The sequence below is a fragment of the Hypanus sabinus genome, chromosome 2 (genome assembly GCF_030144855.1).
Source record: "Hypanus sabinus isolate sHypSab1 chromosome 2, sHypSab1.hap1, whole genome shotgun sequence".
Taxonomy (NCBI): Eukaryota; Metazoa; Chordata; class Chondrichthyes; order Myliobatiformes; family Dasyatidae; genus Hypanus; species Hypanus sabinus.
The window spans coordinates 162,424,039-162,440,292 of NC_082707.1; the positions used below are offsets into that span (position 1 = coordinate 162,424,039).

At 40.5% G+C, this 16,254-nt stretch overlaps 1 protein-coding gene across 2 annotated transcripts in view; it reads left to right on the top strand.

The window, feature by feature from the left end:
• The first annotated feature begins 2,707 nt into the window (after window positions 1-2,707).
• Window positions 2,708-16,254, top strand: part of cdkl1 (cyclin dependent kinase like 1 (CDC2 related kinase)) — a 54,255-nt gene continuing 40,708 nt past the window's right edge. Inside the window, exon 1 of one of the 2 annotated variants that reach the window (XM_059958148.1) lies at window positions 2,708-3,455. In XM_059958148.1, coding sequence (XP_059814131.1) covers window positions 3,288-3,455 — 168 coding nt within the window. In that variant the 5' untranslated portion in view covers window positions 2,708-3,287. The remainder of the gene's footprint in view (window positions 3,456-16,254) is intronic. The other variant, XM_059958142.1, reaches the window with a different exon arrangement.

The following is a 16,254-nucleotide window of genomic DNA, read 5'->3' on the forward strand; positions in this document are numbered from 1 at the left end:
TTGTTCAAATTGCAAAAGGGTTTGCGTATATTTAGTGCCTTTCATGCCTTCGGCTGTAAAACACTTTGTGACCCAATGAAGGTCTTTTTGCAGCAGATATTGTTGTTTTGAAGGATGCATTAGAACCAAATTGCACACAGTGAAATGTCACTATTATTGGGATAATGGCAAATTACACCCTCAGAATAGACGTTTGGAAGGGTTACGAAAGATGAAAACTGCCCAGCATCTTATTCTGATTTGCAAATGTTCACAGTAAAAAGCTAATGCTAAGCTTTTGACCATCCATTCTACCATTTGCTGTTAGATACCTTGCATTTTACCCCTATATTCCTTCTGATGTCTAAAATAGATTTTAAAATGTGCACCTGAGTTGAATACAGTTATACTATTGGTTGCCTGTTATGACTGCCTTGAAGCTGCTACATGATCAGTCTGGCAACCACCAACTTTTCATCAGCCTACTTTCCATGACACCAGGAGTCTCCTGACCTAGTTTCTAATCAGCCAGCCATCTCTCCATCTTTGAAAGCTGCAATTATCAATTGCTCCTTTCTATCGTCACTCTACTTTTCCACCTCCATTCTCCCCACACAATTAAAAGCCCTTGAGTTGTTTCAGTTTCACCAGAACATCAAGGTCATCCTAATTGGTCACCAATCTCCTACATAAATAAGTTATAATACAGATGCCATATGATTCTTTTCTCTCTTTCCAAACTAACGAGCAGATCTCACAATGTCTTTGTTCCTACCAGACTGAACAGTCCTGGTGTACATCAGGGACCATTTCATGATTTAGATGTATTTGTATGTATCAAATATCTAACTACATTATCCATAAAGATCAGATCAGGTTGTATAGACATTTCTGATAGCAACTTTAGCTATCTACAACCATCTTTGATGTAAGTGCAGCAGTCACACCCTAAATGCTGACTGTACTTTTTTGCATAGATGCTGCCTGGCTTGCTGAGTTCCTCCAGCATTTTGTGTGTTCCTCAAGAACTTGGTCCTTCAGTGTAACCAGCATATTTGCATTCTATCTCAATCTGAGCCATTTCTATTCCCCAAATCTAATCTTGCTAAAGCTGATTTTTACTACAATATTACAGAAATGCTGCTCTGAAAGATGCAATGAGTTTAAATTGGCTCTCCTGTGTTCTGCAGATTAATGTTTTAAAAAATTCACTTAACAGATCGAAAATTCCCTATTCCTTGGTGTTATTCTACTAAAGTGAAAATATGGGTTGTTTTTTTTTAATTTCCATTTGCCCTTCAGAGTAAGTCACCCTTAAGCAAGCTGTTACACTGCAGTTACTACAGTGACATCTACTCAATAATGTTATCAAAAGCAGGAAAAATCTGAAATTAAAGTGCTGTAGGTTCTGAAAATCTGACTAAAACAAAATGTAAGAATCAAGATCAAAAGAAATAAATAGATGCTTCTTTGAACTTCTGTCAAAGGTGAGAAAAGTTGGAGAAAATAAAGGGTTTTAAATTGCAGAGATAGTGAGATTCAGCACAACGGAAATTTTGTGACAAGGTTGAGATCACGAGATTCAATATACAAATAATGGTGGATATTTCTGAAAGAGGGTGGTAAAGATCGAAAAACAATAATGTTCATGTCTAAAGGTATTGTAAGTATAAACTGAATGAAAATTTGTCAGAAGGGCATGGGGGGGTGGGGGGGGTTACTTTCCTGGAGATTGATAAGAACCAGGACCTCAAATGGACCAGCCACAGAAATACTGAAACTTCATGAGCTGGGCAGAGTCTGTTAATCCCGTGGTAATTGATGTATGGGACCGACAAGCTTTTCCAAAGTACAAGTCAAGAGCATGATGGAATTAACATTCCACTTGCATGAATGTGCAACATTATCTGGAAATATAACAGTAAGTATGATTGGCACCCCTTCAATCTCTCTGGACATGAAGCACAGAATCATAAACTATCCCTCATGGAAATATGCACTGTTCCTGGCCATCAATCAGAATTTCCAACCCATAACAGTGTGAATACTTTCACCAGAAGTAATGCCATCTTTTACAAAGATGGGTAGTAAATGTTGGCCTTCTTGCCGCTGTTTAATGTTATATCTCAGTATTGCAAACTAACTTTTTTTTCTGCTGTCAGGACGCTAATCCATGCCTATGTTCGCCTGAAAAGTGACTATCCGATGCTTTTCCAGCATCCTCTTCCCTTCCATCTAACCTCATTTCAAATTTTTCAGATTTTCACTCCTGGCGTGCTACATTGACATAGTATTTCTTTGCTTACTAATCTACATTCGGTCTTAGTTTATATCTAATGTTCCTCTGTTGCCCTGCATCTCTGAATATCAATAACCGCATCCGACCCTGATCTATAGTCCATTGATCCATCTTCCAATACTGCAGGTTGAGCATCCCAATATAAACTGCCACATCTTTGCTTTGACCCCGAACTCTGGCAGTCCTTCCCGAAATGTCTCTTACCATTACCTTCCTCTTTTAAAATGCTTCTTAAAATATACTGCTTTGCCCGAGTTTCTGTTCAACAATCTTATATAAATATTATAGATGCCAAGTGTTCGATACTACACTTGATTCTTTTTCCCCACGTATCAGAAAATATTCAACTTTACAAATACTCCTTTTTACATTAATGAACTGTAAAATCTCCTCGGTGACTACCTGCTACAATGATATTCTGAAGGTGAGACGGTCCCGCCCCAGCCAGTGCGATTGGCGGTTCGCTCTCCAGCCGCCGAGCTTCAGCTTCGCCCCGGTTGAAGCGTAGTTGCGTAAAGATCCCCTCCGTGTGCTGTTGTCCGCGCGTAAGGGAGGGTATAGGTAACCATCGCAGGAGCTCGGCATCGACTGCTCGTGGTCAGGAACTGAGTTGGATTAAGTCGAGCGGAGTTGAGTGAACTGGCTGGTGGGCTGACTGAAGGTGAATACCTTCAGCTGGGCTGACTTCACCGGACTGCGCTGACAAGGGCCAGAGTGGGCTGGACTGGACTGAGCTGTACCGGGTCGCATGGTGCTGGGCTCCTTTTGTGTTGGGCATCTTGTCGGTGACAGCGCTCCGGTGGCGAGAAGCGGTGCCCGGCAGGGACGGAGGGTCCGGGATTGCTGCGCGGCTCCGCACCCAAGCGCCCTTCGCGGACGGCGGACCCGAGCGTTGGCCCCGCCGGTCCCTGGACCATTTCAGCGGGACCGTTGCTGACCCGCAGATTTCTTCAAGCGTGCGGGGTGAACACGCCATTTTTGTGAGGTGCTCGGGAGGTAAATAGCCGCGATGGAGAAATACGACAAAATCGCGAAAATCGGAGAGGGTTCCTACGGCGTGGTGTTCAAATGCAGGAATAAAGTCAGCGGACAGATAGTGGCGATTAAGAAGTTCGTGGAGTCGGAGGATGACCCCGTTATCAAGAAAATCGCCATGCGCGAGATCCGGTTGCTAAAGGTAAGACGGGCATTTCGACCACGAGCTTTCCTTCTGACCCCCATTTAATACCCCGGCAGCGCGCGGTTGTTTATTTGGGATTTGGGCATTCCCCGCCCTGGTACGGGTTGGCCATGAGCCGCCCGTCAAGTATCAGCGTGGAGTTCGCTCGGCTGGCTGACTTTAGTCTCTGGTTATGTTGGTTACACTTGGTGAGCGAGCGATGCGGGTGGAGTCTGATGAGTAAATTCAGGGAGACTCTGCAAAGTGCCAACGCGCAGCTGACCCCGCGCTTTCTGTGTGTCCGGTGAGGCTGTCGCACGGTCAGCTGGTCACAGCCAGAGTGGTGTTAGTGACCCTGTCCATTCTCATTCCAGTCGAAAGTATACCCTTGAGTCACAGGATCTATCTGCAAGGTGTGCGACCACTCAACTCACACTGTGTATGTTATCTGTTTTAGTTTAAAAAATCAAAAGTACTGCATGTTTCCCCACGAGACCCCAGGCGACTGTCGTAGACCTGGCGTCGCGCTGCGAACTGCGTGAGGAAAATCACCCGCCCAGCATTCTAGTTTTGTTCAGGTCTAATCCATTAATCACAGCCTTCTTTGATCCCAATAGGTGTTCCCGGAATGAACATTTTAATTGCGGTCTGGAGCAAATTAATTATTACAGTTGTAAGTTGTCATTCCTTCAATGTCCAACAGTTGATTGGTCTCAGTTATAAATTGATCTTGAATATTTGCAAGAATGAATATTACACTTTTTATACATTGAAACTATTGACAAATATTTTTGCGATGTACCTACATGGGAATGTCCAAGTTCACACCAATAGCAGTGACTTGAATTGCAGGCCTTTCTCACAGATGATTGAGGAATATATCTTGTCCAGTACATCAAGGGAATTCCTCTACTTTGTCCAATAGTATCAACGGAAATGTTTCATTCAACTGACTGAGTCATGTTGAATCTGAAAAATAGCAAGTGACCCTCCCCCTCCCCCCATTATGAGGAACACCTGTGTGGATGGGGTGTTGTGTTGCAAATGTTGATCTACCAAGAAGATGCCTCATCTGTTCATGTGTCAAGAAATAGGAATTTGTGAATTCTGTAGAGGCTAAATTCTGTACCTGAAAAACGGTATTGTGGTGGTCACCTTTAGTCCCCCAGGACTACACTCAAATGTAGGTTAGACAATCTCTTTGTTCTGGGTCCTGGAGATCAGGCTTTGCCTCATAACCTATTTGAGATTGTGGAACAAAGTGAGGAGATGGATTTAAATTACATTTCAGTACTGTGTCAATCTGTAACTGCTTTAGCTGGATAGGAAATCAGCTGTGTGCTATGCATTCCTTCCTGTGAAAGCTGTTACCTGGTCTGGATTACACAGCTGATAAGTACACCTGGTGTGTAACAGTGTACTTGGAAATTTTACGTCATGTGCAGGGTAGTCGTATCTGATGAGGAAACTGGTTAAAAACTGCAGAGAAACATTACCTGTAAGTTCATATGAGAACATGCTCATATATCCAGGGATTTAGTGGCTGACATGATTAGGTTACTGATGGGTAAAGAGAAGTTGCTAAAGCTGAATAACAGAAACATCACCAACCAGCGGGGTATGAGTGCAAAGCATGAGGACACTTGTGAGGAGCTACTGGTACCTACTGCCCATTTAGCTCAGTCGTAGAGTTGTGTTTATTAGGCTTTAAATGGCCAGTATTAACAATATTATATCATGGTAGACAGATTGATATGTTTGGGACAAGGTGACTGCACAGCTTGTAGATGCTGTTAATCTGAATTAAAAATGAAAGCTGCCGAAGGCATTAAATGTCTCTGCAACATATGCAAAGTATTGAGTGGTATGTTTCTGGCAGCATAGGAAATGGGACTGCATAAGTTTACCTGGTTAAGCACTAGTAATATTCAGTGCATAATTCAGAGTACATGACTGCTCTGCCAACTGTGCCTGCACTTTCTAGATTTGGGCAAGAGCGTTTGACCTCCCAGTAAAATGGTTTCTAGTTTGAGTGAGCTAGGGATTTTCTCTTTGGAGTGAGGGAGGATAGGAGGTGATTTGATACAGGTGTATAAGAGGCATAGATAGAATGGACAGTCAGAGACTTTTTCCCAGGGTGGAACTGATTAGTATGAGGGTGCATAACTTTAAGGTGTTTGGAGGAATGTATAGTGAAATGTCAGAGGTAAGTTTGTTAGACAGAGAGTGGTGAGTTTGTGGAATGCATTGCCTGGGGTGGTGGTGACAGATACATTCGCGACATTTTAAGATACTCTTAGATAGGCATATGGATGATAGAAAAATGGAGGGCTATGTGGGAGAGACAGGTTAGATTGATCTTAGAGTAGGTTAAAAGGCCCAACATTTTGGGCCAAAGGGCCTGTATAGGCTGTAGTGTTCTGTGCATTTCCAGGTAAATAGAAAAGTTACTGCTCTTTGTTTCAAAACTCCTAAATATAATATTTGGTTTGCAGCGCAAAACAAAAATTGTACCACAATTGATATCCATGAATCAAGACAACTATTGTTTATAGTAGGGATTAAATTTTACAACTGTAATCAGTGCCTTGCTATAGCACCTAATCATAAGATCTGCTTTAGTAAAAAGAATGAAGAAATATTTAAATATTTTCCCCTTGCACTTTTTAATGTCAATTGCTATTGCCTGTGGTAGAGTCATATAGCTAAGAAACTGGATAGAGGCCACACATTATTTAAAAAATATCTTTATTTACTGTATTTCAATGCTCATCAGAAATGCTATTCGGAAGGTGGTAATGGGTCACTGTCTTGAGTCCTGGTGATGATACTTACACGGTGCAATTGGGTTGCGAGTTTGTGCATTTAGATCAGTGATACTGATGAGATGCTGATACATTTCTAAGTCAGGATGGTGTGCAACTTGGAGGTGAATATGCAGGTGACGGTCATACCATGCATCTACTCAGCTTAGTATTCGAGGTTGCAGATTCAGAAAGTGCTGTCATGGTAGTGCAGTGCATTTTGTATACGGAGCACACTACAGCCAACGAGCATATGTGGAGCGGGGAATGCACATCCAGAATTTGGAATCAGGTTCCATGCAAGTGGGTTGCTCTGTCCTGGATGACATCGAGTTTCTTTGGTATTGTTTGATTTGCACTTTTCAGGGGTATTCAAACTTGCAGATGGTGGAAGGACTTTGGGTGTCAGAAGGCAAGTGGATTCCTAGAGTATATCCAAGCCTCTGATCTGCTGTGTAACTGTGGTATTTATGTACTTGGTCCCACTAGGTTCCAGGTCAGTAGCTGTCAATGATAAGGTACTCATGATGGTAATGGTACTGATTGCCAGTGGAAGATAGTTAGATTTTCTCTTGTGGAGCTGGTCAATGCTTTGGCACAAAAGACATAAAGGCAGTGTAGGCACCTGGTCCCTCAGCATGCTCTGCCCTTCATTAACATTATACTGATCATTGCCATTTTCCAAGAATTTCCCCACATCCTTTGATTCCCTTTTGTATTTCAAATTAAATAAACAGGTATTTACAGGTCTGTCTTTTCAATGAAGACAGCAACTGAACCTTCACAATTCTCTGGGTAGGAAGCTCCAAAGGTTGATTATCTTTGGAATGAAGACAGTTCTCTTCACCTCAGTCCAAACAGCCTGCCTTTCATCCTAGACTGTGTGTCCTGCCCCTCAGCCAGGGGATACATTTCCCCTGCATCTAATATGACATGCCTTTTCGAAATTTTGTGTTGTAAGGAAATCTCTCATTCTTCAAAATCATAAAGAGTAGGCAGGTCAAAGCTATTCAACTTCTCCTCATATGGCAAACTTGACATCCTTGGAACTGTTCTGTTGAATCTTGGCTGCACTCCCTCAATGGCAACTAAGGAGACCAAAACTATACACAATACTCCAAGCACTTGTACGTTACTTGCCACTTATAAGCCCATTTCCTATGTCGACTATGTTTTGCAGTTTGGGGGCATGAATTGCCTCAATTACTGAGGAGTTGCAGACTCAGCTGGACACTGCACAATCATCACTGAACACCAGACTTGCAAACTTATGATCAAAGATCAAAAGCGAAGTTATTGTCACGTACAAGAACGTGTATGCACAGGTGCACTGAAAAGCTTACTTGCACATAGCATCATATAAGCTGCGTTTACAATAAAAACATGTTATATGCATTTTTTATAAGAAAGAATGCAATTAGAACAAAAAATATATGAAGTTTAATTGAGTGCAAAGTGAACAAAGTTGTCACTGTTGCCCAGTAGTAGCTCTGGGAAGCTGGAATGGCCCAGATGGTGGGGATCTTTGATGATATCTTATTAGGAAAGGTTAGGATTTTACTCTTTGGAGTGGAGGAGGAGGAGAGGTGTCAGTGATAGAACTGTATAAGGTTATGAGAAGCATATGAAATGTGGACAGTCAGCATCTTTTTTTTTCCAGGGTGGCAATCCCAGTACCAGAGGGTGAGTGGAGGGAAGTTTGGAGGAGAGGTCAGAGGTAGGATATTGACACAGAGTGAATGGTGTCTGCCAGGTGTGGTGGTAGAGGCTAATACAATAAGGGCATTTAAAGGACTCTTAGACTTTAAGAAAACTAGGTTGTGGGCTGTGTAGCAGGAAACGGTTAGGTTGTAGGTCGGCACAACATCGTGGGCTGAAGGGCTCATACTATTCTGTATTGTTCAATGTTCCGTGACGGATGTTACCTTCCTGAGCCAGTAATTACTATCGGTACTATTAGTCATGGGGAGAGATCTGCATGCAATGTGCTGTCTGAGCCCATTACTCTGCAGCTTTTATTCCTGCTCGTTTGAATAGTTGTATCAGATGATGATAGAACCAGTCATCACACTTTCAATAGTACAATTGAAGAAGTTTTTAAAAAGTGTATGGTGATAAGCTGAACCTCCTTAAAATCCCAAGGAAGTAAAAACTCTGGCACACCTTCCTTGTGATTGCATCTGTATGCTGACCCAGAAGAGATTTGTTAACACTCATTAATTTAAAGCTGCTGACTTGCATCACTGCTGATCTCCCAGTGTGGGCCAGTGCACAAGCACCCTCCTTTCCCTTGCTGAAGTCGATAACTGGCTCTTTAGTTTTACTGATGTTGGGCAAGAGGTTGGTGATTGGGTCGTATTAGCTGAATTGAATTTGAACTTTTTCTAGTGAACTCCCTGAGCAGGTGTCCACATCCTTTCATAAATATCAGTGTGGTAACTGTTCTGGTCAGTTTAGCTGAAGGCACAGCTAGTTCTGCAAAGTTAGGATGTTGTGTGGTCCCAACAAAGTCGCTGTGTCCGGTGCTTGCTGCCTTTTTTTTAAAGTTACACAGAGTGAAGTGAAGCAGAGGTGGATCATCAAACTAGCCCTTCTGACTGAACGTGGTTGTGAATGCTTCACCCTCGTCTTTATTGCCCATCAGTGTTGAAGATGGGGATGCCCATGAAGTCAGCAAGATGAGCAAGTTGGAGAGGAGCCTTTAAGAGGCGATGTTGCCGTGCTGCCACTGCTTTTAACCTTCATGGTGTTCAAGTGGTATTGCTGAAGTAGTCTTGGTGAATAATTGAAGTGCTTTCTGTAAATAGCACACACTGTAGTCATTGTTCAGAAATAGTGGAGCAAATGATTACAGACAGTCCCCGGGCTACACATGCTTGACTTATGGACACCATAACATATGAATGAGCTCCTGTAACATTGTTAAATTCGCAAGTCTGATGTACATGTTCATTCCTACAAACAATAGAGCTAGTTATCTCTTTCTCCACTTGTAGATTTGTAGTTTTACTTGTTTTTGATGCTATTCATTATAATTCTGCAGAGATATCGTTACCATATCAAGTGATTCTGAGCATTTTCTGACTTGCAAACAAAATTGACTTACAGTTGTCAGTAAAAATGAAATCCACTTATTGTCCAGAGTAATGCTTTGTACCCGAACCCTGCTGTATTTAGCCTGGTTGATAGGTTGGGAATCAAGCAAAATTCTGTTTTTTTTAACAGTGTTGGGTGTTTCAGTGGTGCTGCAGCACACACATAGGCATGTGGAGAATATTCCATTACAAAGGATGATAGTAGAAAGTTTTCAGAGAGTTTGATGTTCACTCACTTAGGAATATCCAGCCTTTGACCTGTGAGAGTATTTCATGCACCTGCATTCTTTGTCTTTTCAGATGAAGGCTATGAATTTGGGAGTTTCTTTTGAATCAGTTTTGGCGAGTTTCTGTAATTCGATTTGAATATTCAGGGTGGCGTATAGGGAGTCAATGTGGCGAGTTACTTTGACCTTGCTAGAGTGAAGCCTCTGGGGAGTTGGTGGAGCTATACACTTCCAGGGCAGTGAATGATATACTGTCATACTTGCAAGTTATGCCTTTTTGGTGTGAGATGAGCTTTATGGAATGAGGAGGTGCAGAAAAAGTAGTTGAGTAACCAAATCCTGACCTGCTCTTGTAACTACATCATTTATGTAGCTTGTCCACTTGACTTCCAGTCAGTGATGAGGATATTGCATTGGTAAGTCGCACTGGATATTACCATTTGCAGTTCCTTCATGATCCATTGTCCTTCTAGCATGGACAAACACCCTAAGTGCACCAGCCACATAAATACCATTGGCTATGATGGCACAGGGGTGGTGATGAGATTCTTGTTGGATTCAGTGAAAATATCTGTTTTGTCCTGACTGTGTTGTTCAGATTCTGATACAAACAAGCCTTATTCCCTGAAGAATTTTGTGATCATGAACAAACATCCCTAATTCTTTAGTGATGGGGGGAAGCAGCTGACGATGTTGGGCTCAAGGCATTATCAATATACTTGTCGTCAGGGTATTGCATGCTTTGGTGATGCTCGTTTTCATTAAAACTTGATTAGGATTAAGAAAGAAAACTTGAAAGCATAAAATTTCCAGAGGTACTAATTGCACACAGAGCTCTTTGCTAGACCTTGGATACAATAAGTAACACAAATCTTCCCAAACCAGACAGGCGTACACAATTGATGATAGACAGAACAGTCTAGCCTAGGCTGAACTGTTGACCTATAGTTCACTGAACTCCAGTCCTAGAGTGCTGGCACTGATACTGAGCTCCCTGTATGGCTCAGCATTCCAGTGCTAATTTCTATCCCTAGTCCATTTAAAGAATCTGTTCCCATCAATCCAGATTTCAAACTAACTCTACACAAAGGATGGACTTCAGGACATGAGGTCAAAAATGTCTTATGTTTTATAAGCTGGTTCCTTTGAAAAATATGGATAATTGGCCTAACATACAATACGTGAGTACAGTTCCAACTTGTCTAAGTAACAAATCAGGACCGAATCTGAATATGTGGGAATCAAGTTTGCTAGATAACCAACGCTGATAAAAAAGGATTTCAATAGGATGTTTTCCTAGGGAGATAAAATCTAATTAATTTGCACAAGAAAATCTGCAGATGCTAGAAATCCAAAGCAACACACACACAAAACACTGGATGAACTCAGCAGGCCAGGCAGCGTGTGTACAAATGAATAAACGGTTGACGTTTTGGGCTGAAACCCTTCTTCAGGACAGAATTTAAGAGTCTACCTGCTGAATTTGCTTTTATGTTCTGGTCTGCCACAGAATTTAATGATTTTATCTCGCATTCTATGTCAAAACATTGTAATGTATTGGCCCAGGGTAACTTCTGGGATTTACCTTCACTGAGTCAGACTATCTCAGGGGATAGTTTTGTATTTTAGCAAGGGGTAAAACAGGTTGCAAGATTTTAAAAATAGTTTTAAACGTGCCCTTCTCCCAGGTAATCGGCATGAAAAATCTTGCTGTGATTGTGAGCTGTAGTTATTTTGGGTGCAGATCAATATTCAAAGCTTCAAAGTCCATTTATTATCAAAGATGTATAAATTATACACCTGGAAACCTGCCTGCTTGACAAAGCAAGAAACCCAAATAACCCAATTTTTAAAAGACCAAAAACAAAGTGCAGAGAAAGAGAGAGGGAAAAAGAAACGCACATCATGCAAGCCAATAGCACCCCGAACCAAACTGAGTCCCAGATCCTCCCCCGAGTAGGCCCCAGTTCATCACCCCAGTGGGGCAGAAACACACAGTCCCCTGATCACCCTAAAAGGGGCACAGTGAAGAAAGCTCTCCAGGACTTCCCATCAATCATCAGTTTGTATGGTATCACGACCATACTGTGGGCTGATAACTGAAGTCACCAACAGGACAAAATCCGTGAATGAAAGAAGTTGGTTAAATTTATGTTAGCTACATGAGATCTGTGAGGAACTTTTCCTTTTGGCAGGTACAGGTATAGGCTTCATTATTTGCTGAGAAACTTGTTGTCCTGCTATGTTCCCAACAGATCAATTAGTTTATTAATGTCACCTCCTTAACCCTTTTCAAAACTGTAGGAAACTGTCAAATGGCGTTAATGGGCTGCAGTGAAGGAGGAAGTGGCAAGTGGTGAGCATAAGAATAGGAGAACTGTAGATTTACTTTTAATTGAGATCTGTTTTGTGTAGTGATGTTGGGATGGGGACAGGGTATTCAGAATCCAGTTAAATTATTTCATTCATGTTGAAAACTGAAGATGTTAAGCATGAGAAAATAAAGCCTTCTGGGACTCCAATCGAATCATTCCAATTAAAATTCTTCAGTGGAACTGACGTAAGTGAGATTGTGAGCACTAATCTGAGCAAGCAATACCTCCATCTGCGTTTTTTCACCAGATTCAGTTCTTTGGGATTCAGATTAGAAACTGACTACTGTACATTGAAGGTGTTGTTATGTAAAAATAAACTGTGAGTTTGCCATGTGAAGCTTGCTGGTTCCTGTTTGCACATCTAGAGATCTTCTGATTCATTCAGTTTTAATTATGCAGATCCATAAGCACCCTGGTTTTTATAGACAGTGAAATAAGTCTTATTTGTTTATAATGAATGCCTCATTATTATTATGTATGTTGTGTAGTTAGTGAGATACAGGAAGAGGCATCTAATTATTATGGAAGAAAGAATTTGAATAAACGGTAAAGCTGAACTGGCTTATTGTCAATATAGTTGAAGTCAATGTTAAAAATCGTGGTTAATTGCCGACTTGCTTTGGAAAGATAGTGGTAAATATTTATTTAAATATACACAGATAATTGGTACAGATAGAATCTGTACAGATATATAGAATTGGCTTTCATTGCAGAACTTTAGTTTAAAATTCTTACCCTTGTTTTCAGGCTTTTCCATGGCTTCTCCCCATCCTTTCCCTGTACTGTATGGAGTTGGAATTACTGCACATAGTTTTCCCCGTGTTGGAGTCTGCCTTGCCTTTCGCTACATATTTTCAAAGTTCTGCCCCTAAATCTGCTGCACTCAGTTGATCAGGTGACATATGACATATTTAATGACTCATAAATTTTGCGATAATACAATATATTAACTCTGCTTTAATTAAACTATCACTAAATTAAACCTACTACGAGTATCATTCCAGCAAGATTGATCTACACATAAAGGTTCATACTGTGCAGGTCCAAATGCCTAATTTGTCTCAATTCAGTGGTAAATAATTTTTCCTTTGATGTGAAGCATCTCTGAGTTAAAGGCAACACAAGTGCATACACATACCTGAATGGATTGTGCTGATTGCTGCCCACTGCTTTGGCTTCACACCCGTGTTCAGCGGCACTTTGCCACTGTGGCTCTTTGGTACCAGCTGACCCTCCCTGGCTTCTGAAACTCTCCTGCAGCCATGGCTGGGCCCTAGGGAGCAAATTCTGAGACCCAGACATCAGAAGTTCAAATACATTTATGTTTAAAGAAATTAAAATGATTAACTAATTTCTAATCTTAGCATTGTTATAAATTTAAGAACTTAAGGTAAAGTATAAGTAAAGAACCGTTTACCTCAGGATTGTATATTTGAATATTTTTGAATATTGTGATTGTAATGGCCGAATCTTGGCAAGAAACAGAGGGGATTTGTGCTGTGCTGTGAATTCTATACTGAATGCATCAGCAGAGTGGGAGTTCGGATGCTCCAGCAGATGATATCTGGCTCATCTCTATGACTTGTACACAGCCATGGAGGTGGGAAAGAGTTAGAATGTAAACAATAGTATTCTGTTGTTCAGCACACTCTATTTCATTGTTAAATTTGAATTAAATCGGGAACCTTTATTCAACATAAATGGGGGCAAGTTATTATTTTTCATATTATCATTGTAAAACTAATAATATGTACTTGCAATCTTGAAAGCTCGATGAGCTCAGAGAATGTGTATTCAAATACAATTCAAGTTAGCTAATGGCTGATGTCAGTAGAATGATTAATAAAGCAGCTTGATTCTTATAAAATAGCACCCAGTTCACAAATGCCCATTTAGCTAAAAACAGAAAGCTCCCTGTCTCGTATCATTCAGACCCAGACCTAAGTGATTGAGTCCTCATTGAACTCTGGTCTATTAAGCTGCAATAAACTGCTCACCACAGGAACAATTTCAGATGACAGTACACCATGACTGTCGCCTTCTGTCAACCAATACTGGGCAATAAATGATAGCAATACTCACGCTGACTTGGAATTTACAGTTGTAATCGTGTCAAGGCTGGCATTATTGGTGTGTAAAGCTGATAACAACTTCTGGTCTCCATGAATGAAGTTAAAGTCAGAAACATACAAGGTTACAGTGGTAACTTCCTACTTCACTGTTATTTGCCTATCTTGGAATTTCAATTATTTATCCACTGGCTGTAAGGATCAATTAAAATATTAAACCATATTTGGTCAGAATTAACTGAACTTGAACTCTGTAATACTGTTGACGACTCACTAACTTGAGAATCAGATTTTATAGATTTCTTCAATTTTTTTATATTTGTATTTCACTATTTATGATTTTCCCTTAACTCCCTTTGTATCTTTAATTTGGTTTCTCAACAATGATTCAAATGTGATCTATATTTCTTATTGTTTGATGGTTGGGCTATCATCTGTGAGAATAACTTGATCTAATTCGCTGTGTTACCTGTATGTTGTTGAAAGCCACAGATCCCATGTAGGTGTTAGGTTCAAGGCAACATTGGCCAGTGCAGTGCAGCTAATTAAAACCCAAGGGTCCCTTTTAATAAGAATACCGGTAGCTGTTTCTTTACTGCTGACTACAATATCCAAGGTCAATGATGACTTTCATTTTAAACACTGAGTCTGCTATTATCTTAATCTAGAAATTTTGCATGTGGTTTTCTTAGTTTATGGCAAATTAACACATCAACTATAAAATACATTTCAAAGTTAATTTTGTTGATTCTATTAATGATAATAATACCAGGAATATATGCTTCCCGGGCTTCCAGCAGGGTACAGTTGTTGATTATAACTGATGTTTTGATGACAAACTCTGCTGTCTTCCAAGAGGATCGCAGAGTTTGTCATTGAAACGTTGGTAATAATCAATCCCAGTACTGGCCTGGAAGCCCAAGAAGAGTTTACTTGTCATGTACACAGGGAAAGCACTGGATCCTTTTTCTGCACCAGAAATATGTTTTGCACTTTGGCCAATAAATGGCAGTATCACTTGTGTCCATATGCTGGCAAGTGTTTCTTAATATCAAAGGCTGGAGTTCAGGGGTTTATCCCTTTACAGGGGCTAAAACCATCTTCTATGGTTGTTCCCTCCGTCCTAATCAGAGCCATGAAGTCATACACCTTAGAAACAGATCCTTTGGCCCATTGAGTTTGTGCTAACTGGTACATTTTTCTATTTCATTCTCCACCAATTCTACTATGAGTCTTCACACTAGAACAACTTACGGTGGCCAGTGAACCTACTAACCCACACGGTTACAGGGAGAATGTCCATACAAACAACTCCATTGAACACAGGTGCCTGGGGCTGTGAGACAGCAGCCCTACTCACTATGCCATTCAATTTTTATCTTCGTTTTTCTCTTCTTCCTAGTGAGCCCAGTTAGCCTATCCTCTATTGTTTTCAGCCTTAACATTATCTTCATTGCTCTCTATTGAACAATTTCCAATGACTACTTCCTTTCAGAAGCGATCCCAAATTTGGATACGGTTGTCTCTGTCGGACCTTTCTAGAATGTCACACTTGTGTCACCAGACCAATAAATTATGAATCTCCTTCTGCTGTATAACTGAGCATTCTGTTGGCATTGGTGATCGCATATAATGCAATACTTTAAAGCTATTTCCTATTTTAATGTTTTAAGCAGTGTCATTTTTTCTTGCAACATTTACTAAGTGTCAGCAGAAGATTTTGAACAACATTTTCCCCAAGAGCGTTCACCTTTTCAAACCATTCTTTCTATGGGATTGTATGTAATTAATATTCTTATCATCCTAGTTATGTATCATATTGACAATTTTCTTTTAAAAAGGGTGAAGACTTGTAGATTGTCAAAGGATTTTGTGTAATGCAATACAGTGCTTCCTAAATAGCAAAATCAAAGACAGTTTAGCATATTTTATACCAACCCATGTTTCCCTAGTCCAGTACATCAGCCTTCATTCTTATTCATGATGTTGACTAGCAACCTGACAACAAAACAGATTTCCAAGTAGCACAATCAGAACATGTTTGTCAGCAGCTGCTAGTTGCATGAAATATTGCATTGTGAATGTAGACATAATTTATTTTTGTTTATTGGGCACGAGATGAATCTGTTCTAACATCACATATTTCTTAGTTTGGCTATTGAAGGTATACAGTAATACAAATACAGAACTGCCAAATAATTACTACTTCGAAGGCAAGCAACCATTTATTTTCTTACTGTTGTTGAG